Source organism: Hyla sarda, chromosome 1 (assembly GCF_029499605.1).
Source record: "Hyla sarda isolate aHylSar1 chromosome 1, aHylSar1.hap1, whole genome shotgun sequence".
NCBI classification, from domain to species: domain Eukaryota; kingdom Metazoa; phylum Chordata; class Amphibia; order Anura; family Hylidae; genus Hyla; species Hyla sarda.
Genome location: NC_079189.1, coordinates 444617973 through 444643635, shown reverse-complemented (window position 1 = coordinate 444643635; position 25663 = coordinate 444617973). Strand labels below are relative to the sequence as shown.

Here is a 25663-nt window from a genome sequence, read left to right as displayed (position 1 = left end):
CCCTGCTACATGGGTGATTTGGAGCAACGTTTCAATATTGATGTTTTGAGCAACGTACCGTATATAGTATAGTAGTATATACATGTTCCTGGATGTTACCATAGCAACTAGAAAGCAAACATCTATTGCTTGCACTGCCGGTTTACAAAACTGGAATGTGTGATCTAAAGAAGTAAGGTTTACATTACAAAGTGACATTTTGTTTTATTCTGTGAGCGGTGACCTTTATTCATTACAAAGTAAAAAGTGTTCCAGTTAAAGGGGTACTCCGGTGAAATTTTTTTTTCTTTTAAATCAACTGGTGGCAGAAAGTTAAACATATTTGTAAATTACTTCTATTAAAAAGTCTTAATCCTTACTGTACTTATTAGCTGCTGAATACTACAGAGGAAATTCTTTTCTTTTTGGAATGCTCTCTGATGACATCACGAGCACAGTTCTCTCTGCTGACGTTATAATAATAACACTTTATTTATTGTTGTCCTTAGTGGGATTTGAACCCAAGTCCCCAGCACTGCTAATCACTGAGCCACCATGCTGCCCTTAGCATACATCTGCTATGCATGGTTGCTAAAATGGACAGAGATGTCAGCAGAGAGCACTGTGTTCGTGATGTCATCAGTGTTCCAAAAAGAAAGGAATTTTCTCTGTAGCATTCAGCAGCTAATAAGTACTGGAAGGATTAAGATTTTTTAATAGAAGTAATTTACAAATATGTTTAACTTACTGCCACCAGTTGATTTAAAAGAAAAAAGGTTTCCACCGGAGTACCCCTTTAAAGAATGTGCTGTCATATTCTCATCTACAGGGACGAGACCCTGAAGAGTGGGACAGTTCTCCATATACTATAGCTTTACCTACCGTTGTCACTGTTGTCATCTACTAGGATGATCTCTTTCAGCAGATGAGAAGGAGTGTGATTGACCACACTGTGCACTGAACGGAGAATGACCGACAAAGCTTCATTTACAAAGATAAACACCACAGCAATCTGAGGCAGGTCATCGGGATAACTCATCTGTTTACACCTGGAAATAAGACAAAGAAAAGGTCATAAGGATTAATGCACTACACACCTAATGCCTCTTCTCTTCCAGTGCTTCTCAAGTTGTTGGTCACAAAGCAAATATTACCATTAAACAAAGGGCGTCATTTGTCAATGGTTTAAATGGTCAAAATGTTCCTGAAGTTGTGGTGCGTGGTGTTCGCTGGCGTAAATTGGATTATTTCTGGTGAATACATGGGATGTGTTGTGAGTGTGGTTTGCAAGACGCACTTGTTACTCATTGATTGATGACCTACGACTTTGGTCACTCCAGTCAGGACTGGGTACAGACTGCCACCACGGGCTGACTTACAAATGCGCGCCACTTTGTAAACTTTAGCCAGGCTTTATTAAAAGTTGCAGGCTTCTTGATAGATGACAACCAGCTGCGCCAGAGGCACACTAGTGCGTCACACATATAGTGATCCCTCAACTTACAATGGCCTCAACATACAATAGTGTCAACATACAATGGTCTTTTCTGGACCATTGTAAGTTGAAACCAGACTCAACATACAATGCACAGACAGTCCAGATCTGTGAAACATGTCAATGGCCGGAAGAACTGACCAATCAGAATGGGCATTCACTGGTAAAACCCCTGTATTACTGAAGCGTATGCACTGACTAATGTCTGGTAGCGCCCCCTACAGTACAGGGAGGTATTACATGTTCTGTAGACTTTACCTGCACCAGGGTTACCTGCTCCTTTGGACACCAGGTGAGGGCGACTCCATGTTACTTTTTTAGGACTTTTCATGTACTGTACAGGACCTGGAAGAAGCTCCTGTCCTCTACATAGACCAGTGTTTCCCAAGCAGGGTGCCCCCAGCTGTTGCAAAATTACAACTCCCAGCATGCCCGGACAGCCTTTGGCTGTCCGGGCATGCTGGGAGTTGTAGTTTTGCAACAGCTGGAGGCTCCCTGCTTTGAAAACACTGACATAGACAGTGATTTACAGCTCCCAGCAGATCTTTCTTACTTTTATATGTAAGGATTTGCTTTATCTATATTAATTATCTACTTATTTTTTCTTTAATTCTCACTTTTTCCTATTTTTGGATGACATTTTGGGGCTTCAGAATTAAATTACCAGGTTTCCATAGAGTTCTGGTCTCAACATACAATGACCACTGTATATATATATATATATATATATATATATATATATATATATATTCCAGGACACAGTTATATCACTTTTCCTTTAAGACTAGATATGTTCGGGAAAGGAAACACTTACAGTACATGTTGATCTGGAAAATCCCAGCAGGCATGTAGTCTATATATAGATGACAGCTACACCTCATAAAATAGATTTTGCCCCTTTTTTCACTTGTGAAAATGTCATTGTTTACCAGCTCCATTAGCACAGACAGACATGAATGAACATGCCATGGATCACTGCATCATCCATTTGTACAGACACATTACTCTTTAAAAGTGTTCCCATTGAGCAGAGGAGAGATCCATGATATTTTTACTTCCCCAGAAAAATCAGCAGTCAACAAAATTCTTCATTTAAAAAATTCTACTTTCTGATATTAGCCGATTTATGATAGTAAGAATGGAATAAAATGAGATGAGACTTGACCTGAATAAAATAAATGAAATGATGATTTTGATTCCGTGTCTTCACAGGTGATCTTTAATATTTCAAGTTCCAGGAGAGAACAATAGGACGTCTCATATTTTAAATTTATTTTCCTGCACCTGACTATCAGATCTCTTGAGAGATAAAAACAAAGAAGGCACTTTAAAACTGTCATCCTTGGTTAAGGATCTCAGTACCTCACATGTGGCCTTTCATGTCCCTACAATTTTTCTTGAAATTCTTAGCTGGCAAAAACCTTTTCTGTTGCGATCAGTCAAGAATTAGAGTACCAAGGGATGTTAAGGAGGTATTCCGAGTTGTAATTTTCTTTAAAAAAAAATTTCCCAGCTTTGTGGATAACATAAAAAAAAAAAACTTTATACTTACCTTTCTCCTTCCCCTTGCCACCCGCATTCTTCCAAGGACAGTGCCAATGCACAGGTCTCCTGTTTGGGGTTGGCGCATTACCCAGCAAGTGTCACAGCAAGAGAAATAGGAATATCGGGGAAGATTTATCAAAACCTGTCCAGAGGACAAGTTGCCCAGTTGCCCATAGCAACCAATTAGCTCGCTTTTTTCATTTTTAACAAGGCCTCTGTAAAATGAAAGAAGCAATCTGATTGGTTGATATGGGCCACTTTTTCATAATGCAGGTTTTGCTAAATCTCCCTCATATATACATATACAGTGGTCCCTCAACATACGATGGTAATTCGTTCCAAACAACCCATCGTTTGTCGAATCCATCGTATGATGAGGGATCCGTGCAATGTAAAGTATAGGAAGCTGTACTCACCTGTCCCCGCCGCTCCGGACCAGGTCCTCACCGCTCCCGATGCTGTCCCAGGGGCTCCCGATGCTGTCCCGCTGCTCCGGTGTCTTCTTCACGATCCTCCGGCTTCTTCCGTATCTTCTGCAGAGTCCGGGCCTCGCTTTCTGGTGACGTTATTACGCTGCTGCGCCGGCGCGGCGTGCGTAGTGATGTAATAACGACGCCGGAAAGCGAGGCCCGGACCCTGGAGAAGATGCGGAAGACGCCGGAGGATCGCGAAGTGGACCCGGAGCAGCGGGAATAGGTAAGCGAACCTGCCCGGAATGCTTAAACTGCTATCCGACAGCAGCTTAAGCATTTTGCGCTGTCGGATAGCAGTTAATGCGATGGCCCTGACATATAAAAGCATCGTATGTCGATGCTGACATCAACATGCGATGGCCATTGTATGTCGATTTTATCATATGTCGGGGCCATCGCATGTCGGGGGGTTACTATATATTATATAAAAGCTAAAGGGGATGAGTATTTACCTCAGGGCGAGGCCATGACTCCTGGTGTAACGGAGCTTCAGAGGGCCATTTAGCACTCCGCGGGCATTCTGGGTAGGGGAATATGCAAAGCAGCTCCTGAAAAGGTGATGTAATGAGCTTCTTTGCATATATATATATATATATATATATATATATATTTATATATATATTAGGGATCGACCGATATTCACGGTTTTCCCCGTTATCGGTATCGGCTTCTAACCTGCCGATAATGCGCAAAACAAGGCGTGCGCACGAATCGCGGGACTTCAGTCCCGGCCCTGAACTTCGGGCCAGGTCTGAAGTCCCGCGATTCATGCGCACGCCCTGTTTTACTGTGCGGCGCAATCTAGTTGTGTAACCCTTTGCAAATACACAGCTGACAGGATGGTGGAGCGGGAGCTGTCCGCTGTCCCGCTCCTCCACCCCCTCACTCCCTCACCTTTCTCATGCTGCTTCCATCTTGTAGTGGGAGTGAGAGCCGCGGGGACGCCATCCACGGCAGGCCGGCGTGATGACATCACATTATTGCGCTGGCGCCCAGAGATCACGTCGCCGCAGCTCTCACTCACAGTACTAGAACGTACCAGCGTGTGAGAAAGGTGATCACTGCTCTGCTCGGGCGCTGTATGGATGGACGGGCAAATTATCAGTGAGGGGGGCAAATATAAGTGAGGGGCACATGTGAGAAGGGTATTATATGTGAGGAGCATGGGGCATTATGTGTGGGGTCACAGGACGGTGTATTATATATGAGGGGCACATGACAGGGGGGATTATATATGAGGGGCACATGACAGGGGGGATTATATGTGGGGGCACATGACAGCCCCCCCTTGTCATGTGCCCATATAATGCCCCCCTGACATGTGCCCCAGACTTATAATACCCCCTGTCCTGTGCCCCTCACATATAATGCCCAGTTCCCCTCACATATAATGCCCCATGTCCTGTGCCCTCACATAAAATGCCCCCTGAGGGGGCATGACAGGGGGCATTATATGTGAGGGGCACAAGACACGGGGATTATAATTCAGGGGTGCATTGTATGGGCACATGACAGGGGGGGGGCTGTCATGTGCGCCCACATATAATCCCCCCCTGTCATGTGCCCCTCATATATAATCCCCCCCTGTCATGTGCCCCTCATATATAATCCCCCCTGTCATGTGCCCCTCATATATAATATCCCCTGTTCTGTGACCCCACTTATAATGCCCCCTGTCATGTGCCCCCACATATAATCCCCCCATCATGTGCTCCTACATATAATCCCCCCTGTCATGTGCCCCTCATATATAATACCCCCCTGTCCTGTGACTGCACATATAATGCCCCATGTCCTGTGTTCTTCATATATAATGCCCCCTGTCATGTGCCCCTCATATATAATGCCCCATGTCCTGTGCCCCTCACATATAATGCCCCCTGTCCTACCTCCTCAGGGGGCATTATATGTGAGGGGCACAGGACAGGGGGCATTATATGTGAGGGGCACAGAAAAAGAGCCCCCCTGTCATGTGCCCATATAATGCCCCCCTGACATTTGCCCCTCACTTATAATGCCCCCCTGTTCTGTGCCCCTCACATATAATACCCCCTGTCCTGTGCCCCTCACATATAATACCCCCTGTCCTGTGCCCCTCACATATAATACCCCCTGAGGGGCATTATATGTGAGGGAAACATGGCAGGGGCATTATATGTGAGGGGCACATGACAGGGGGGGATTATATGTGGGGGCACATGACAGCACCCCCCCTGTCATTTGCCCATATAATGCACCCCTGACATGTGCCCCAGACTTATCATACCCCCTGTCCTGTGCCCCTCACATATAATGCCCAGTGCCCCTCACATATAATGCCCCCTGAGGGGGCATTATATATGAGGGGCACAAGACATGGGGCATGGAACAGGACAGGGGGTATTATAAGTCAGGGGCACATGTCAGGGGTGCATTATATGGGCACATGACAGGGGGGGTGCTGTCATGTGCCCCCACATATAATCCCCCCTGTCATGTGCCCCTCATATATAATACCCCCCTGTCATGTGCCCCTCATATATAATACCCCCTCTCCTGTGACCCCACATATAATGCCCCATGTCCTGTGTTCCTCACATATAATGCCCCCCTGTCATGTGCCCCCACATATAATGCCCCCTGACATGTGCCCCTCATATATAATGCCCCATGTCCTGTGCCCCTCACATATAATGCCCCCTGCCCTAAACCCTCAGGGGGCATTATATGTGAGGGGAACAGGACATGGGGCATTATAAGTGAGGGGCAAATGTCAGGGGGGCATTATATGGGCACATGACAAGGGGGTTGTCATGTGCCCATATAATGCCTCCCTGACATTTGCCCCTCACTTATAATGCCCCCGTCATGTGCCCCTCACTTATAATACCCCCTGTCCTGTGCCCCTCACATATAATACCCCCTGTCCTGTGCCCCTCACATATAATGCCCCCTGAGGTGGCAGGACAGGGGGCATTATATGTGAGGGAAACATGGCAGGGGCATTATATGTGAGGGGCACAGCACAGGGTGCATTATATACAATGGGCACAGGACAAAGGGCATTATTATTATGTAGGGGGAACAGGACGGGTTATAGTTATTATATGTGGGGGCACAGGATGGGGCATTACTACTATATATGAGGGGCACAGAGTGTTTTGCATTTCAGAGGTGTAAGTGAAGCATTTATAATTGTAGGTGTAAGTGAAGCATTTATCATTGTAGGTGTAAGTGAAGCATTTTTCTACACCTTTTTTTGTGTGCTGGTAATGTGTAGGAGCACAAAACTTATTAAAAGGTAGCAGAGCATTTGAAATTTTGTGCAGGTCACATTTCTGAAATTTCTCTCTTCACATACACCAAAAAGCTAAGTCTGGGCTGGTGAAGTTTTAGAGACGTTTTTGCGGCTTTGCGCCTTTTTTTGCACCTATTCACAAAAAAGCGCAGTTCATAAAACCTTTCCATATGTGTATTGCCAAAATCATTGGATTGCAACTCAAGCACAAAAAAAGGCACAAATAAACCCTGCTTGCGCCTTTTTTGCACCATATTTAGACACAAAAAAAACTGTCTAAAGACAATTATACATGTCGACCATAGTGTATATTATAAAGAAATTTTTGGGGTAGTATAGTTTTTATGGGCCACAATACATTACGGTATTGTATTCAGAGGGTGCATGGCAAGATAATATTCAGAGAGCACAGTATGTGGTAGTATTGTAATTAGAGTGTACAGTGTACTGTAGTAATATATTCAGAGGGTTCAGTGTGTAGTGGGTCAATAGTAATATTATTTTACAGAGGTTACAGTGTGTAGCGGTTATATACAGAGGGTACGGTGTGTAGCGGTTTTATATACAGAGGGTACGGTGTGTAGCGGTTTTATATACAGAGGGTACGATGTGTAGCGGTTTTATATATAGAGGGTACGGTGTGTAGCGGTTTTATATACAGAGGGTACGGTGTGTGGCGGTATTATATTCAGAGGATACAGTAGTACTACTTTTAGCTTAGTGAAATTTAACGTTTGTCACTGTATTGTTTGTGTGCGGTGTGCACACTTTCCTTAATCTGTACTGCTCCTATAAGTAAAAGGCTAATAGCATCCCAGTATGTACTGGCTGGGTGAGCATGGCAGGAGTACGACTGCTGACAGCATTTACACTCCTATCAGCATCAGTAACGGCCAGGTACATGCTGGGATCTCATATTATTCATATTAATATTGATATTGTTTTTTCTTCATCCACAACTTACTCTAAACCTCACTGTAGCTTGTTGTAACCCTCTTCTTTCAATGCAGATGGATGCACAAAGAAACAGTAAAAGTATAATTTGGGACTATTTTAGTGAACCCTTCCCAGGACAGGCAATGTGCAACACATGCAAAACCAATGTGAGCATGGGATCTGCAACTGCAAAAACAAAGAATACATCCAATCTTTGGACCCATCTAAGAATTCATCATGTTGAATTATTTAATGGAGCACGGAAAACAAATGAAAAGGCATCATGTGAAACACCAACTCTATTCCAGACAAACATAAAAGACCTATTTCAGAAACGCACAAAGTGGCAAAAGTCCGATGAAAGATCCCAACTTCTGGACAGGGCAATCACAGAGATGATGGTTACGGATAACCAGCCATTTACAATGGTGTCTGACTCTGGCTTTAAGCGCTTCATGTCCATAGTTGAGCCAAGGTACACACTGAAAAATGAAATGTTTTACAGAACCGAAATGCTGCCGAAGATTCATCAGAAGGTGATTCAGAAAGTAAAAACAATATTACAACCAGAGAACGCCGGTAATTCACTCTCATTCACTATGGACTGCTGGTCCGGATCAACAGAATCACTAATGAGTCTTACGTGTCACTTCATTGATAATGGATGGACAAAAAGGCAGTTGGTTTTGAACACAAAGGTGATGCAAGGATCCCACACTGGCGAGTACATCAAAGAAATGTTTCTAGGCATGCTTGATGACTGGGGGATAAGCAAAGATAGAGTGCTGCTTGTGCTTCGAGACAGCGGAGCAAACATGGTGAAAGGAATGAGGCTTGCTGAAGTGTCAGATCTCAGCTGCATGGCACACTGTTACGCCGAGCGCTCCGGGTCCCCGCTCCTCCCCGGAGCGCTCGCTTCACTCTCCCCGCGGTAGCGCTCCGGTCACGTCCTCTGACCCGGGGCGCTGCGATTCCGCTGCCAGCCGGGATGCGATTCGCGATGCGGGTAGCGCCCGCTCGCGATGCGCACCCCGGCTCCCCTACCTGACTCGCTCTCCGTCTGTTCTGTCCCGGCGCGCGCGGCCCCGCTCCCTAGGGCGCGCGCGCGCCGGGTCTCTGCGATTTAAAGGGCCACTGCGCCGCTGATTGGCGCAGTGGTTCCAATCAGTGTGTTCACCTGTGCACTTCCCTATATCACCTCACTTCCCCTGCACTCCCTTGCCGGATCTTGTTGCCTTAGTGCCAGTGAAAGCGTTCCTTGTGTGTTCCTTGCCTGTGTTTCCAGACCTTCTGCCGTTGCCCCTGACTACGATCCTTGCTGCCTGCCCCGACCTTCTGCTACGTCCGACCTTGCTTTTGCCTACTCCCTTGTACCGCGCCTATCTTCAGCAGCCAGAGAGGTGAGCCGTTGCTAGTGGATACGACCTGGTCACTACCGCCGCAGCAAGACCATCCCGCTTTGCGGCGGGCTCTGGTGAAAACCAGTAGTGGCTTAGAACCGGTCCACTAGCACGGTCCACGCCAATCCCTCTCTGGCACAGAGGATCCACTACCTGCCAGCCGGCATCGTGACAGTAGATCCGGCCATGGATCCCGCTGAAGTTCCTCTGCCAGTTGTCGCTGACCTCACCACGGTGGTCGCCCAGCAGTCACAACAGATAGCGCAACAAGGCCAACAGCTGTCTCAACTGACCGTTATGTTACAACAGTTACTACCACAGCTTCAGCAGTCATCTCCTCCGCCAGCTCCTGCACCTCCTCCGCAGCGAGTGGCCGCTCCTGGGATACGCTTATCCTTGCCGGATAAATTTGATGGGGACTCTAAGTTTTGCCCTGGCTTTCTTTCCCAATGTTCCCTGCATCTGGAGATGATGTCGGACCTGTTTCCCACTGAAAGGTCTAAGGTGGCTTTCGTAGTCAGCCTTCTGTCCGGAAAAGCCCTGTCATGGGCCACACCGCTCTGGGACCGCAATGACCCCGTCACTGCCTCTGTACACTCCTTCTTCTCGGAAATCCGAAGTGTCTTTGAGGAACCTGCCCGAGCCTCTTCTGCTGAGACTGCCCTGTTGAACCTGGTCCAGGGTAATTCTTCTGTTGGCGAGTATGCCGTACAATTCCGTACTCTTGCTTCAGAATTGTCCTGGAATAATGAGGCCCTCTGCGCGACCTTCAAAAAAGGCCTATCCAGCAACATTAAAGATGTTCTGGCCGCACGAGAAATTCCTGCTAATCTACATGAACTTATTCACCTAGCCACTCGCATTGACATGCGTTTTTCCGAAAGGCGTCAGGAACTCCGCCAAGATATGGACTCTATTCGCACGAGGCGTTTCTTCTCCTCGGCTCCTCTCTCCTCTGGTCCCCTGCAATCTGTTCCTGTGCCTCCCGCCGTGGAGGCTATGCAGGTCGACCGGTCTCGCCTGACACCTCAAGAGAGGACACGACGCCGTATGGAGAACCTCTGCCTGTACTGTGCTAGTACCGAACACTTCCTGAGAGATTGTCCTATCCGTCCTCCCCGCCTGGAAAGACGTACGCTGACTCCGCACAAAGGTGAGACAGTCCTTGATGTCTACTCTGCTTCTCCACGTCTTACTGTGCCTGTGCGGATGTCTGCCTCTGCCTTCTCCTTCTCTACAGTGGCCTTCTTGGACTCTGGATCTGCAGGAAATTTTATTTTGGCCTCTCTCGTCAACAGGTTCAACATCCCGGTGACCAGTCTCGCCAGACCCCTCTACATCAATTGTATAAATAATGAAAGATTGGACTGTACCATACGTTTCCGCACGGAGCCCCTTCTTATGAGCATCGGATCTCATCATGAGAGGATTGAACTTTTGGTCCTCCCCAATTGCACCTCGGAAATTCTCCTTGGACTTCCCTGGCTTCAACTTCATTCCCCTACCCTGGATTGGTCCACTGGGGAGATCAAGAGTTGGGGGTCCTCTTGTTCCAAGAACTGTCTAAAACCGGTTCCCAGTAACCCTTGCCGTAACTCTGTGGTTCCTCCAGTAACCGGTCTCCCTAAGGCCTATATGGACTTCGCGGATGTTTTCTGCAAAAAACAAGCTGAGACTCTACCTCCTCACAGGCCTTATGATTGCCCTATCGACCTCCTCCCGGGCACTACTCCACCCCGGGGCAGAATTTATCCTCTCTCTGCCCCAGAGACTCTTGCCATGTCCGAATACGTCCAGGAGAATCTAAAGAAGGGCTTTATCCGTAAATCCTCCTCTCCTGCCGGAGCCGGATTTTTCTTTGTGTCCAAAAAAGATGGCTCCCTACGTCCTTGCATTGACTACCGCGGTCTTAATAAAATCACGGTTAAGAACCGCTACCCCTTACCCCTCATCTCTGAACTCTTTGATCGCCTCCAAGGTGCCCACATCTTCACTAAATTGGACTTAAGAGGCGCCTATAACCTCATCCGCATCAGAGAGGGGGACGAGTGGAAAACGGCATTTAACACCAGAGATGGACACTTTGAGTATCTGGTCATGCCCTTTGGACTGTGCAACGCCCCTGCCGTCTTCCAAGACTTTGTCAATGAAATTTTTCGTGATCTGTTATACTCCTGTGTTGTTGTATATCTGGACGATATCCTAATTTTTTCTGCCAATCTAGAAGAACACCGCCAGCATGTCCGTATGGTTCTTCAGAGACTTCGTGACAACCAACTCTATGCCAAAATTGAGAAATGTCTGTTTGAATGCCAATCTCTTCCTTTTCTAGGATATTTGGTCTCTGGCCAGGGACTACAGATGGATCCAGACAAACTCTCTGCCGTCTTAGATTGGCCACGCCCCTCCGGACTCCGTGCTATCCAACGCTTTTTGGGGTTCGCCAATTATTACAGGCAATTTATTCCACATTTTTCTACCATTGTGGCTCCTATCGTGGCTTTAACCAAAAAAAATGCTGATCCCAAGTCCTGGCCTCCTCTAGCAGAAGACGCCTTTAAACGACTCAAGTCTGCCTTTTCTTCGGCTCCCGTCCTCTCCAGACCTGACCCTTCCAAACCCTTCCTATTGGAGGTTGATGCCTCCTCAGTGGGAGCTGGAGCTGTTCTTCTACAAAAAAATTCTTCCGGGCATGCTGTCACTTGTGGTTTTTTCTCTAGGACCTTCTCTCCAGCGGAGAGGAACTACTCCATCGGGGATCGAGAGCTTCTAGCCATTAAATTAGCACTTGAGGAATGGAGGCATCTGCTGGAGGGATCAAGTTCTCCTGTTATTATCTACACCGACCACAAGAACCTCTCCTACCTCCAGTCTGCCCAACGGCTGAATCCTCGCCAGGCCCGGTGGTCTCTGTTCTTTGCCCGATTTAATTTTGAGATTCACTTTCGTCCTGCCGATAAGAACATTAGGGCCGATGCTCTCTCTCGTTCCTCGGATGCCTCAGAAGTTGAACTCTCTCCGCAACACATCATTCCACCTGACTGCCTGATCTCCACTTCTCCTGCCTCCATCAGGCAGACTCCTCCAGGAAAGACCTTTGTTTCTCCACGCCAACGCCTCGGAATCCTCAAATGGGGTCACTCCTCCCATCTCGCAGGTCATGCGGGTATCAAGAAATCTGTGCAACTCATCTCCCGCTTCTATTGGTGGCCAACTCTGGAGACGGATGTTGTGGACTTTGTGCGAGCCTGCACTATCTGTGCCCGGGATAAGACTCCTCGCCAGAAGCCCGCTGGTTTTCTTCATCCTCTGCCTGTCCCCGAACAGCCTTGGTCTCTGATTGGTATGGATTTTATTACTGATTTACCCCCTTCCCGTGGCAACACTGTTATTTGGGTGGTCGTTGATCGATTCTCCAAAATGGCACATTTCATCCCTCTTCCTGGTCTTCCTTCTGCGCCTCAGTTGGCTAAACAATTTTTTGTACACATTTTTCGTCTTCACGGGTTGCCTACGCAGATTGTCTCGGATAGAGGCGTCCAATTCGTGTCTAAATTCTGGAGGGCTCTCTGTAAACAACTCAAGATTAAATTAAATTTTTCTTCTGCATATCATCCCCAGTCCAATGGACAAGTAGAAAGGATTAACCAGATCTTGGGTGATTATTTGCGACATTTTGTTTCCTCCCGCCAGGATGACTGGGCAGATCTCCTCCCATGGGCCGAATTCTCGTATAACTTCAGGGTCTCTGAGTCTTCCTCCAAATCCCCATTTTTCGTGGTGTACGGCCGTCACCCTCTTCCCCCCCTCCCTACTCCCTTGCCCTCTGGTCTGCCCGCTGTGGATGAAATTTCTCGTGACCTTTCCATCATATGGAGAGAGACCCAAAATTCTCTCTTACAGGCTTCATCACGCATGAAGAAGTTCGCGGATAAGAAAAGAAGAGCTCCCCCCGTTTTTTCCCCTGGAGACAAGGTATGGCTCTCCGCTAAATATGTCCGCTTCCGTGTCCCTAGCTACAAGTTGGGACCACGCTTTCTTGGTCCTTTCAAAATTTTGTGTCAAATTAATCCTGTCTCTTATAAACTTCTTCTTCCTCCCTCTCTTCGTATCCCTAATGCCTTTCACGTCTCTCTTCTCAAACCACTCATCCTCAACCGTTTTTCTCCCAAATCTGTTCCTCCCACTCCTGTTTCCGGCTCCTCGGACATCTTCTCGGTCAAAGAAATTTTAGCTGCCAAAAAGGTCAGAGGGAAAAATTTTTTTTTAGTGGACTGGGAGGGTTGTGGTCCTGAAGAGAGATCCTGGGAACCTGAGGACAACATCCTAGACAAAAGTCTGCTCCTCAGGTTCTCAGGCTCTAAGAAGAGGGGGAGACCCAAGGGGGGGGGTACTGTTACGCCGAGCGCTCCGGGTCCCCGCTCCTCCCCGGAGCGCTCGCTTCACTCTCCCCGCGGCAGCGCTCCGGTCACGTCCTCTGACCCGGGGCGCTGCGATTCCGCTGCCAGCCGGGATGCGATTCGCGATGCGGGTAGCGCCCGCTCGCGATGCGCACCCCGGCTCCCCTACCTGACTCGCTCTCCGTCTGTTCTGTCCCGGCGCGCGCGGCCCCGCTCCCTAGGGCGCGCGCGCGCCGGGTCTCTGCGATTTAAAGGGCCACTGCGCCGCTGATTGGCGCAGTGGTTCCAATCAGTGTGTTCACCTGTGCACTTCCCTATATCACCTCACTTCCCCTGCACTCCCTTGCCGGATCTTGTTGCCTTAGTGCCAGTGAAAGCGTTCCTTGTGTGTTCCTTGCCTGTGTTTCCAGACCTTCTGCCGTTGCCCCTGACTACGATCCTTGCTGCCTGCCCCGACCTTCTGCTACGTCCGACCTTGCTTTTGCCTACTCCCTTGTACCGCGCCTATCTTCAGCAGCCAGAGAGGTGAGCCGTTGCTAGTGGATACGACCTGGTCACTACCGCCGCAGCAAGACCATCCCGCTTTGCGGCGGGCTCTGGTGAAAACCAGTAGTGGCTTAGAACCGGTCCACTAGCACGGTCCACGCCAATCCCTCTCTGGCACAGAGGATCCACTACCTGCCAGCCGGCATCGTGACACACACACCCTGCAACTTGTAGTAAATGATGGTCTGTCAAGCCAGAGAACTGTGATCGACATAATTGCCATGCTAAAGAAGTGCGCAAGTCATTTCCACCATTCATTCATTGCCAAGCACCGACTGAGGTGCATTCAGTCAGACCTTGGCCTGCCCAAAAGCAGCCTGATTCAGGCTGTTCCAACAAGGTGGAACTCCACACTTCACATGTTACAAAGAATGCTGGAACAGAAGCGAGCTCTTAGCATCTATGCTGGTGAGCATGGAGGCTATTCTTGCCCTAATGCTGATCAGTGGGAGATTGTAGCAAATCTTATTCAGACCCTCCTCCCAATAGAGGAAGTGACCCTAGAGGTTAGCCATAACGACTCAAGTGTGTCATCAGTTATTCCATGTGTGAGAGTGCTGAAGATGCTTCTTCAAGAGAATGAAGGGCCCACTACACGTGGAATTAAAACACTCAGGGAGGTTATGAACGAAAGCCTCAACAAACCTTTTTTGAAGTATGAAGAGAATATAAACGTAGTGTTGGCATGTCTTTTAGATCCCCGATTCAAACATCATGCTTTCTCTTCTGATAATGTATTGGCCAAGGCAAAAAAAATGTCTGACAGAAGATTATATGTAAAAGGAGGTGCAGGTTCTAGAAAGGTCACATCTGGAAGAGCCTGATGCTACTAGTCTGGATTTTCTGGAAGAGCCTGATGCTACTACTAGTACTAGTCTGGAAGAACATGCTACTAGTAGTACTAGTCTGGAAGAGCAAGATGATGATGCAACAGAAACCTACAAATTTCCAAAAAGGAAATACATGGAAAAAAGTCTTAAACATGGCCAAATTGATGCCATGTTCAGCATTTTATTGGGGCCTCATGTAGAGGATTCTCTAACTTTACAAAAAAGTCAGCCTTGACAATGAGCTTAATCTTTATTTGAAAGAACCAGTGATCAATAGAAAGGGCAATCCACTTGAGTGGTGGAAAGAAAAGGAGACACGCTTTAAAACCCTATGCCAGAAGATACCTTTGCTCTCCACCCTCCTCTGTACCTAGTGAGCGTGTTTTCAGTGAAGTGTCAGCAATTTATGAAAGAAACAGAAGCCATTTAACAGGAGAACATGCAGAAATGTTGTGCTTTCTGCACTACAATGTACTCCTCAACTGGAATCATTGAAGAAATTCTAATGTTTTAGATTACTTTAGCATACTTTTCATAAAAATGTTATTTAATGTCTGTCTTAACTCACTTTTTTGTAACCTTGAAGCTGGATAGCAGGTTAACATGGCTTGGGATTTGCTGAATGATCTGGGTTGCTCAGGAACTGGTCCTGTGTGTAGTGCCCACTACTATTTCCTCTGCTCCCCAAGACCAATACCTGTATGATTGATGACTAATCATATTGTCTATGTCTACCCTTATAGGTTATGCTACCTATTGTTACTCAGCTAGAAAGCTTAAGTTACTCAACATTTATCTTGTTTTAAATGTAATATTATTTATTATATGCATTAAACCATGTGTTTAAATTACTTTAAATTGACACTAAGGCTAAGCAGTTAGGCAACAAAACAAATGTAGCTTAAAGGGGTACTCCGGTGTAAAACTTTTTTAACATCAACTGGTGGCAGAAAGGTAAACAGATTTGTAAATTACTTCTGTTAAAAAATATTAATTCTTCCAGTACTTATTAGCTGCTGAATACTACAGAGGAAATTCTTTTCTTTTTGGAACACAGAGCTCTCTGCTGACATCATGAGCACAGTGCTCTCTGCTGACACCTCTGTCCATTTTAGGAACTGTCCACAGCAGTATGTGTTTGCTATGGGGATTTTCTTCTACTCTGGACAGTTCTTAAAATGGACAGGGATGTCAGCAGAGAGCACTGTGCTCATGATGTCAGCAGAGAGCTCTGTGTTCCAAAAAGAAAATAATTTCCTCTGTAGTATTCAGCAGCTAATAAGTGCTAGAAGGATTAAGATTTTTTTAATAGAAGTAAATTTGCAAATCTGTTTAACTTTCTGGCACCAGTTGATTTAAAAAAAGTTTTCCACTGGAGTACCCCTTTAATGAAGCTGTCTTGGTGCCTTGCTCATATACACTGTAGTGTCCCTTTGATATAATTGCCTATGTCATTGCTGCTCATTTTACTAAGATTTAAGTAAATGTGCCATTGAACATTGTTGTTCTTGTTACCTTTTGACTGATATTTATTTAAAAAACACAAGTGGTCCAATTGGTTGTATTTGACCACATCACCATTGTTTTGCTGCAATCTGACTGGTATGTTTCTGTATTATTTATGTTTATTTACCTATGAAATTTTTTTTACAAAAAAAGCTAAACGTTAGCAATAAACATGTTCATTTAACAGCAGATTTGTGTAGAATTTTTTTTTTCCAAAAAAATTTCAATGCACGGAATGTCGGTATAAGTTATCGGCTATCGGCCTGAAGGTTTACAGGTTATCGGTATCGCCCTAAAAAATCAATATCTGTCGATCCCTAATATATATATATATATATAGTGTTTAATGTTACTATTTTTTATAATGTTTTTATTTTTTTATTTCACATTTAAAAAAAACTAAAAATACCTATATTTAATTGGTTTTGTAGGAAATAGTGTTATATTTGACGATTTTAGGCTGGGTTGATACTTCATTAAATTGCATGAAAAACATGACCACAACATAGAAATAAAATAAAAATATGACCGCATAATTATGTGCACAATGAAAGTCTATGGAAAAGCATCAGTGCACACAGTGTTCAATATTAGAATGCATTTATTTTTTCCTACAACATTCTGTTGGATTTTCCAGACCACTTTAAGATAATAAAAAACACCATTAATCTGTAGGTTTTAATAATAAATCTGTAGGGTTATGGAAAAAAAAACATAAACATGTTCACTTTCTTGGGTTAAAAATGAAATTTGTGTAGTTGTCCAGAGCCCTTTATGTAAAATGTCTCAATTTGCTAAAATTTTGGCATACAAATATTTTAAGCATACCTGTCATATCACAGGAAAAATGTTTATATATTAAATTGTTACTTACTAGGTCATGCAGATTCTTATCATGTCTTTTTAAGCTTCTGTATATGGCTCACCAATACTGTTCTTCTGCTGCTCGCTGATTCTAATATCAACTATTCAGGAAGGGGTGTGTCTGAGGCAAGCACTAAGCCCCCCTCCCTCACCATGCATTCACTTCCTCCCTGAGTCTGTGGTGCTGTACTGGGTCTGTCCTGGCATGCTAGGAGTTTTTTTTTTAACAGCTGCAGGAACACTGGTTAGGAAATTCTGCCTTAGGAATTGTTCACAAGAGCGTATTTCCTTTCAAACTCGCAGTGTATTTCCCACTGCAAGTTTGAAAGGAGGCTGGCTCTCCACTGACAGTGGAATTTTGGCAGTGGAATCTCTGCTGCAGAAAATCCGCTGCAAGTTTGAAAAGTAATATGCTCAAGTGAATGCGCCCCTAGACAGCAGAATCTGGCAGCTGGCTCTGTCATGAAGAATATTAGTATAAAGGCATATGTGACCATTTCTAACACTGTTTCTAGATTACTCATTGTCTGCTTTATAAAAAAAATATATATATATAAAAATTTAAAAGAAAACTCTGCAAAAATTGTCTTTTGATAATTTAGGTCATATATACATATATTCTGATTTTGGACCACTACTTATCACACAACCAATGGGCTCTGTACAGAGGAACAAACATTTAAAGATCATGGTTGTTGAAAATCTAACACAACATTAATGACAAGTGACCATTCCAATCAGTGTCAGTGTGCTTAGAATTATGGGTCAGATTTTCAGTAATACATCTGAGCAGCGCCATAAGGATTTGAGAACTACTGTGTATAGAGTCCTATTAGAGGTGGTCCAAGAGTGTCCTCAACTGTGTTATCTTCTCCCCTCTACCTATGCCATCTATTAGAAGAATATCACATTGAGTGTATTACAGCTTTAATACATGGCATATTTGGAAATAAGATTTTTTTGTCTGCCTGTTAAGAGGAACAAAAGATAAAAAGTGAAAACAAAAAGGAACCATGATCAATTCAATTAAAAACATTTGCTTGTAATTTTCTTAGCATTTACACAGTACATCAGTCTAGATATTGTTCTTCATTGCAACTGACTTAACACCTCCCCATTGCAGTTCACTTTGTACAATCAGCAAAGTGGTCTACAAGAAATAGGATGTCCATGCCTTGTTGTTCTGTATGACCCAAACTAAGTGACTACATATAATCAATCTTGCAGTTATGTCCCCATTCAGCTGTTTCATCACGGGTGTTGAGAGCTATTATTATTCTACATATAATGGCTTGATGAAATGAGAAAACCCAAGCACTTCTCACCCATACTGACCTTCTCTTCCAGAGAGCAGAAGCATTTGTGATAGATTACCTGCCGTTACTGTAGCTACCCTTGGCCTCCGTCTCGGTAATGTGTTTGATGTAAAATTTCAGGTGCATAAACCATGCATTTATAACGCTGTTAACAGCTGCCACTAGTTGGATACATGTGAAATATGAATTAGGTGATGCCTGGATGCACATGTCTAATGTGAGTGAACAGACAATATATTGCAACTGATTGATTCTGTGAAAGTTTCAACCAATATTTACATACTCCACTAAGGCTTTTTTTTTTAGGAACACAGACATTTCGTGAGCGCTCTGTTTTAGTTGAAGTTTGTAATTGCAAAGAGAGCAAGTGAGGATTCCAATAAGAACCAATACAACCACTAAATACTGAGCAAACTACATGTGTGAATATTGTATCAATGAGCACTGTTGTTTCAAACAAGTTCTTTCCATTTGATATGTGATTCCTAATGTATTTGTAAATCAGGTAAAAAAAAAAAAAAATCTAACCCTAGAAAAACAGCTCTAAAGCCTTGGCTACTACGTGACTAATGTTCCTGCAATCTGCTGTCCACTGCCTGTTGTCAGGTGAAATCTGTCTCTAGTAACCACTAGATCAAATTACAAGAAGAGGTGTGGCTTAGTTAGTGCTATGTGCAAGGAGAGAGCCTGAGAAAGCTGGGGCTGTGCCAGTCTTTAGAGTTCTAAATCTTGGTTAATACAAACAAGCAAACACAATTTTCTGGAAATGGCCATATTTGAGACACAGACTACCTTCCTGCTCTTTCTATTTAGATGAATATCCTGATGTCCTGAGGGGGAAAAAGTATCAATATCCTGATGAAAATGTATTTTCCCAAATAATTGGTGTCAGAAATTATGCAAATTTGTAAATACTAATGTTTCAAAATCTTTAGCTTTCTAGTACTTATCACCTGCTTTATACTCCAGAGGAAGTTGTGTAGTTCATTCCAGTCTGACCTTAGAGTTCTCAGCTGCCACCTCTTTCCACTTCAGGAAATGCCCAGAACAGAAGCAAATGCCCATAGAGAACCTCTTTTGCTCTAAACAGTTCCTGACATGGACAGAGGTGGCAGCAGAGAGCACTATGGTCAGACTGGAATGAACTACACAACTTCCTCTGAAGTAAAAAGTAGGTGATAAGTACTGGGAGGAGTAAGATTCTTAAACATAACTTTCTAGAACCAGATGATTAACCCCTTTAAATGCAATCTCCAAAAAGAGATTGTGTACATCTCAACCTTAACTTATTTGTCATTCAACTGAAAAAAAAAAAAAAAAAAGGCATTCACAGTAAGCCACTGTGGAGGATAGATTACAATGTTCTGCAGCAAATTAACAGCATGGTATTGCTTTATTTATAAGGTCCTTTCTAAAAATATTGATAACTTAAATTATAACTTAACTTAGAATTATATAAAAGTTGTGACGGAAGAATTAACGGCACATGCACTAATTTTTCTTCCATCACAAGAAACGGATAAATTAACGGCCGTTATTTTTAACATTGAAGTCTATGGCTGACGGATGAGCCTTTATATCATCCATTTGCACCTGGTTTATAACATCCATTATTACTTCTGAGCATGCTCAGAAGAGGTGACATCAGCAAACTCCTGCAGTGCTGAGGGACTACTACTACTCCCATCATGGAACAGACTTGTTTTCATGATGGGAGTAGTAATTCCCTGGCTGCGGGAGTCTGCAGACAGCTGGGGAGGCTACATTAGTGTTTGTACTTCTACCCCCATCATGGAACAGAGTCTGTTCCCTGATGGGGGTTGTAGTACAGGGGCTGAGGGATTGATCGCACCGGGTCTCACTTCTGAGACCCGATGCGATCAGAAGTTATTAAGTAGGGGAGCGGGCGGCATGGTCGGCAACTCTGCGATGTACTGAATGGCCGGTACTGAGGAGCCATTCAGGGCTCTCCGTGGGGTTTTTAAAATGAACATTGTGAGTGGCAGTGGGAGCCATATGTATATTAAAAGCGCTGTGGGGGGCAAGATATATGGCGCTGCAGGGAAGGGGCAGACATATAGCCTATATATCTAGCCCCCCAGCGCATTTATAATATGCCCCCCCGCAGCGCATTATTAAACATATGACCCCGCCAGCGCATTTACATATATACAACCCCCACCAGCGCTTTTATATATACCCCCGCCAGCGGATTAATAAACATATGACCCCCGCCAGCACATTTCTATAGATATATACCCCTGTCGGCGCATTTGTCATATGTCAAATTAAAAAAAAATAAAAAAAACATTTTTAAATAGAAGAGAAGTTGTAGAAGAAAAATAGTTTAATTAAAAATAACTTTTTTTAGTACATTCGTTTACTTTTGTATAACAAAGGTGAAGCCCACATTTTAATGTATTCAGTAATCTATGACAAATAATGGTGTGGCAGAAAATGACTGAATGCCTACAGAGAGCAGTCACTTTGTTTCCAGGTAATTGATGGTATCATCATTTTAAAACTATAGGCATAGATTAAAATTATATTTCAATTACAGCATAAGGCTTTTACTGAAGATAATAGTGGATATTTCAATATAAACAGATGCAATAAGTAGTCTAGAAGTCCTGCATATCCAATTTTCTCTTTAGGACAATCAGCTGGCTTTTTCTTCTGCCTAAGTCATACTCCCGGGACATGAAGATCTGATGGAAAATTATGGGCTTAGCAAATGCTAGCTGGTGGCATTAATCCTTAATGACTGGTCTCTGTCAGTCTAAATAGATAACTGGCCTTTTTAATTATCATTTTTCTATACAACTGGAACAGTCAGATAAGTATTCTGTTTTATGTCTGAAACAATACTAAAATTAGTAAAATTATGTAATATTCATTGTGTTGTCTTATGGCCAAATTATAAAAATATGATGACTACTGTCAGGAAATCAAATCACTAAGTATAAGTTGAAGGAAAACAGTCAACCTGTATCATATGACAATAGTGTTTGATGAGAATGGTGATGATAAATGTTTACCCAATCAATAACCCAATCATGCCAGTGTTAGCAGCACCAGCAATGGAGATCAGCCATTCACAATGAAACAATTTTTAGCAAATTTCTGCTTAAAGGAGTACTCCACCCTTAGACATCTTATCCCCTATTCAAAGGATAGGGGATGAGATATCTGATAGCAGAGGTCCGGCCGCTGGGACCCCCTGCGATCTCCGTGCAGGCACCTGGCGTTCTGAATATTATGTTTAGAATGCTGAGTCCAGGTGGTCGTAGTCGTGACATTACGCCACTTTCCCTCCATTCACCTCTATAGGAGGAGGTGTGATGGCAGATATGATATAGACATGAATTGAGGGTGTGTGGAATGACATCACAAGGGGGCATGGTGTGACATCACGACCTCGGCCCCCAGAACCCTGCCTCCTGAAAATAATGTTTAAAATGCAAGGTTCCTGCACGGAGATCGTGGAGGGTCCCAGCGGCAGGACCCCTGCAATCAGACATCGTATCCCTATACTTTGGATAGGGGATAAGATGTCTAGGAGCAGAGTACTCCTTTAAGCAGAAATTAGCTAAAAATGACTTCATTGTGAATGGCATATCTCCATCACTGGCATTTAGGGGACATTTACTTTTGCACACAGGATAAGTTGCTATGCAGTCAGTTTTTGTCTTACACTATCTTTTTTAGTCAAATCTGAAACAAATGAAAAAATGCTAATAACTTTTTCACAGTAGTGTACGTGTAACATACCATGTAGTTTTGTCATCTTCAACAGTGTTTGTTGGGCCATATTGTCATTAGAGACATTGGAATTATACAAAAAAAAACAAGGAAAGCTAAAAAAGCTGAGGTTGTAAGAAATAAATACAGTATTTAGATGGAGTTTAAAAAAAAGACTGGAGTTGAAATGATTTGTAATCAGGGTTTTTTTTTTTTTTAATAGCAAGATTATTGTTTTAAAGGCTATGTACACCTTGCAGTGTTTTTTTTCGTCTTGTTGGTTTACTTCCTAAATGCTAAATAAGCAACTGCAGAATCTATCTGACAGCCTTACGTAATGCTTCCTAAATAGTGGCTAGTGAATTTCTCTTGAAAAATGATCCTAGATCGTAATAATTTTAGTTACTTTTACAACAGGTTGTCGCAAGTTCTAATGTAACAAATAGAGATTAGCAAACTTAACCCGTAGAACCCTGTTTCAGTCCGAACCTGCCAAAATAATATCGGCAACAAGGTAGAAAGGAGAAGGAGAAAGGATCACGAGACTTCAGGGTAGCCCATAAGGCATTGCAAACAGTTCTCCCAGATGATGAGGAGGCAGTAAAGAGGTGATGTCAGACCCACTATAAGCCTATGGACAACATTTTAGCAGACATTTTATGAATAGTGTGTTAGGAGAAGATCTCTGTGAGGGACAGTGATCACTGAACAACACAGATAGGAGAAGAACAACATAAACACAATAATTGTAGTTAAAGGGGTACTCCGGTGAAAAACTTTTTTTTTTTTTAATCAACTGGTGCCAGAAAGTTAAACAGATTTGTAAATTACTTCTATTAAAAAAATCTTAATCCTTCCAGTACTTATTAGCTGCTGAATACTAGAGTGGAAATTCTTTCCCGTTTGAAACACAGAGCTGTCTCCTGACATCACGAGCACAGTGCTCTCTGCTGACATCTCTGTCCATTTTAGGAACTGTCCAGAGTAAATGGAAATCCCCATGGCAAACATGTGCTGTTCTGGACAGTTTCTAAAATGGACAGAGATGTCAGCAGAGAGCACTGTGCTCATGATGTCAGCAGACAGCTCTGTGTTTCAAAAAGAAAAGATTTTCTGCTATAGTATTCAGCAGCTAATAAGTACAGGAAGGATTAAGATTTTTTAATAGAAGTAATTTACAAATCTGTTTAACTTTCTGGCACCAGTTGATTAAAAAAAAAAAAAAAGTTTTCCCCAGAGTACCCCAAAGCAGCACTGCTACTCCCACAAAGGTATAATTTTTGGGCCACATGGAAAAATGCCTTGCATCTTCTGATACCTCTGTGTGCGTATAAACACTGTCAGACATCTGCCATAAAAATTGGATCATTTTTTTTTAAACATCCACTAGTGCAATGTGTTTTCAATCAAGCTGTCATTTACCACCAGGCACCATCTGTTTACCCATAGTCATGCATATTGCCATATAAAAAGATACACTCCTCAGTGACCTAACAGCATTATACAGACCTTTTAGGGCTCTCAGACAGTGTCATACACACATTTTTGCACTTTTGAATAGTTTGCTCATCTCTAGTTGCAAAACACTCAGAATGGTACAAGCTATATGGTTGCTGGCTGCTTTGGTTGATGCTCAAATAGTACATTATTGCACAGCGTTATAATTTATTGAATTTGTATAATGAGATTGGAGTTTTATGGAAAGATATAAGTGAACACATAGCATGACATTTTTACTGAACGACTGTCATATGCTAAATAACTGTTGATGCAGTCCCTTCAGCCCACTTTGACTAGAAGAATAGAGAAAGCTACTCGTGAGCTTTTTGCATCTTGTCTCTCAGTGGTAGCTTGGATGCTTGAAGGTTGTATAATGCTGTGAATGTCCTACATAGTGCTTTGTTATGTGATGTGGAACAATGATTACATTCTATACACTTGAAAAGGGTCTACTTGCTTCATGATTAAAAAGGCACGGTCAGAATGAAACACTTTTTAAATGCTGTACATCTTGATAAAACGTTAACCTTTCTAATATGCTTCATAAAATTTTTTCTATGAGACTCCTACCAGACTATCAGACTCTTGTCTGAAAACAGAGAGAAGGGGGTTACAGCACAGAAGACTCAGGAAAAAAATGAATGCATTGTGAGTGAGGCAGAATCATTGATTGCCATGGACATTACCCCATCCTGAGCACTGGATGTCAGAATGAGTGAGCAGCAGAAGGGAGGGATATGTAAGCCAAATACAGAAGCTAGACATGTAGATGGATTAATCGCTATATATCAGTGTTGGGTAAAGGGTGAAAAATATGCTGAAAAAGCTGACATCTCATAACTGATGAAGATGGTAACATGCAAGATTTGTATTTTTCTCATCATTACAGGGTCTTGCTGTGTCACAGACAGTACCACAACTTGCTTTTGCAGAAAAAATGAAAGACACAAAGGATTATAACATCACTGTGCAATATAGAGTTAAAAACTTGGTGATTTCCAATTAGAAATCTTATTAAACTACATTCATGAAAATTGCCTAGTCTGTACATGTGAAACGTGAAGACCTATTGGTGACTTGGTGGGTATTATTGCTCCATTTTTCAGAATTCTGTAAATGTCCAATAAACTAAGTTTTTGTCATGTATAGACATTAGTGTTGCTCGCGAATATTCGCAATGCAAATTTTATTCGCGAATATAGCACTATATATTCGTAAATTACGAATATTTTTTTTTTTTTTTTCACAGTACACATCACAGTGATCACCCCTCTCTGCTTCCAGCTTGTGTGGTGTAAAGAAGGCTCTAATACTACTGTGTGAGACTGGCGCGCGAATTTTAGCATATGGGAAAATTAGCATTTGCTAATTTTCGCATATATTAATTTTCGCAAATGCGAATTTTCATTTATGCTAATTTTAGCATATGCTAATTTTAGCATGTGCTAATTTTCGCATATGCGAATTCTCGCATATGCGAAAATATAACGCGAACATTACGAATATGCGAATTTAGCGAATATATGACGAATATTCCTCCATATATTCGCGAAATATCGCGAATTTGAATATGGCCTATGCTGCTCAACACTAATAGACATAATAACGTCTACATTATTGGAAGTAATGAAGTGGTTGTACAGTAAGGACCCATGCACACTATGGATATTCCGCTAAGAATTAATTCAGAGCAGAATTCCTTGCTAAATTTCCATAATGTGCTTGGGCCCTAATTGTTAAAAAGTTGTTGTTTGCTCTATTTGGCTAATCTAGCTTTAGGCTTGGGTCGCATGTGCAATATTTTGCTGGGTATTTGCTAATGCATATTTATCTAGCCATCAAAGTCAATAAGTCG

The 25663-nt window shown here is 43.3% G+C and overlaps 1 protein-coding gene across 1 annotated transcript in view; it reads right to left on the bottom strand.

Annotated features, from left to right (window-relative positions):
* GALNT9 (polypeptide N-acetylgalactosaminyltransferase 9) overlaps positions 1–25663 on the bottom strand; it is a 377187-nt gene that overhangs the window by 236034 nt on the left and 115490 nt on the right. Inside the window, exon 3 of the mRNA XM_056533112.1 lies at positions 862–1028. Coding sequence (XP_056389087.1) covers positions 862–1028 — 167 coding nt within the window. The remainder of the gene's footprint in view (positions 1–861; positions 1029–25663) is intronic.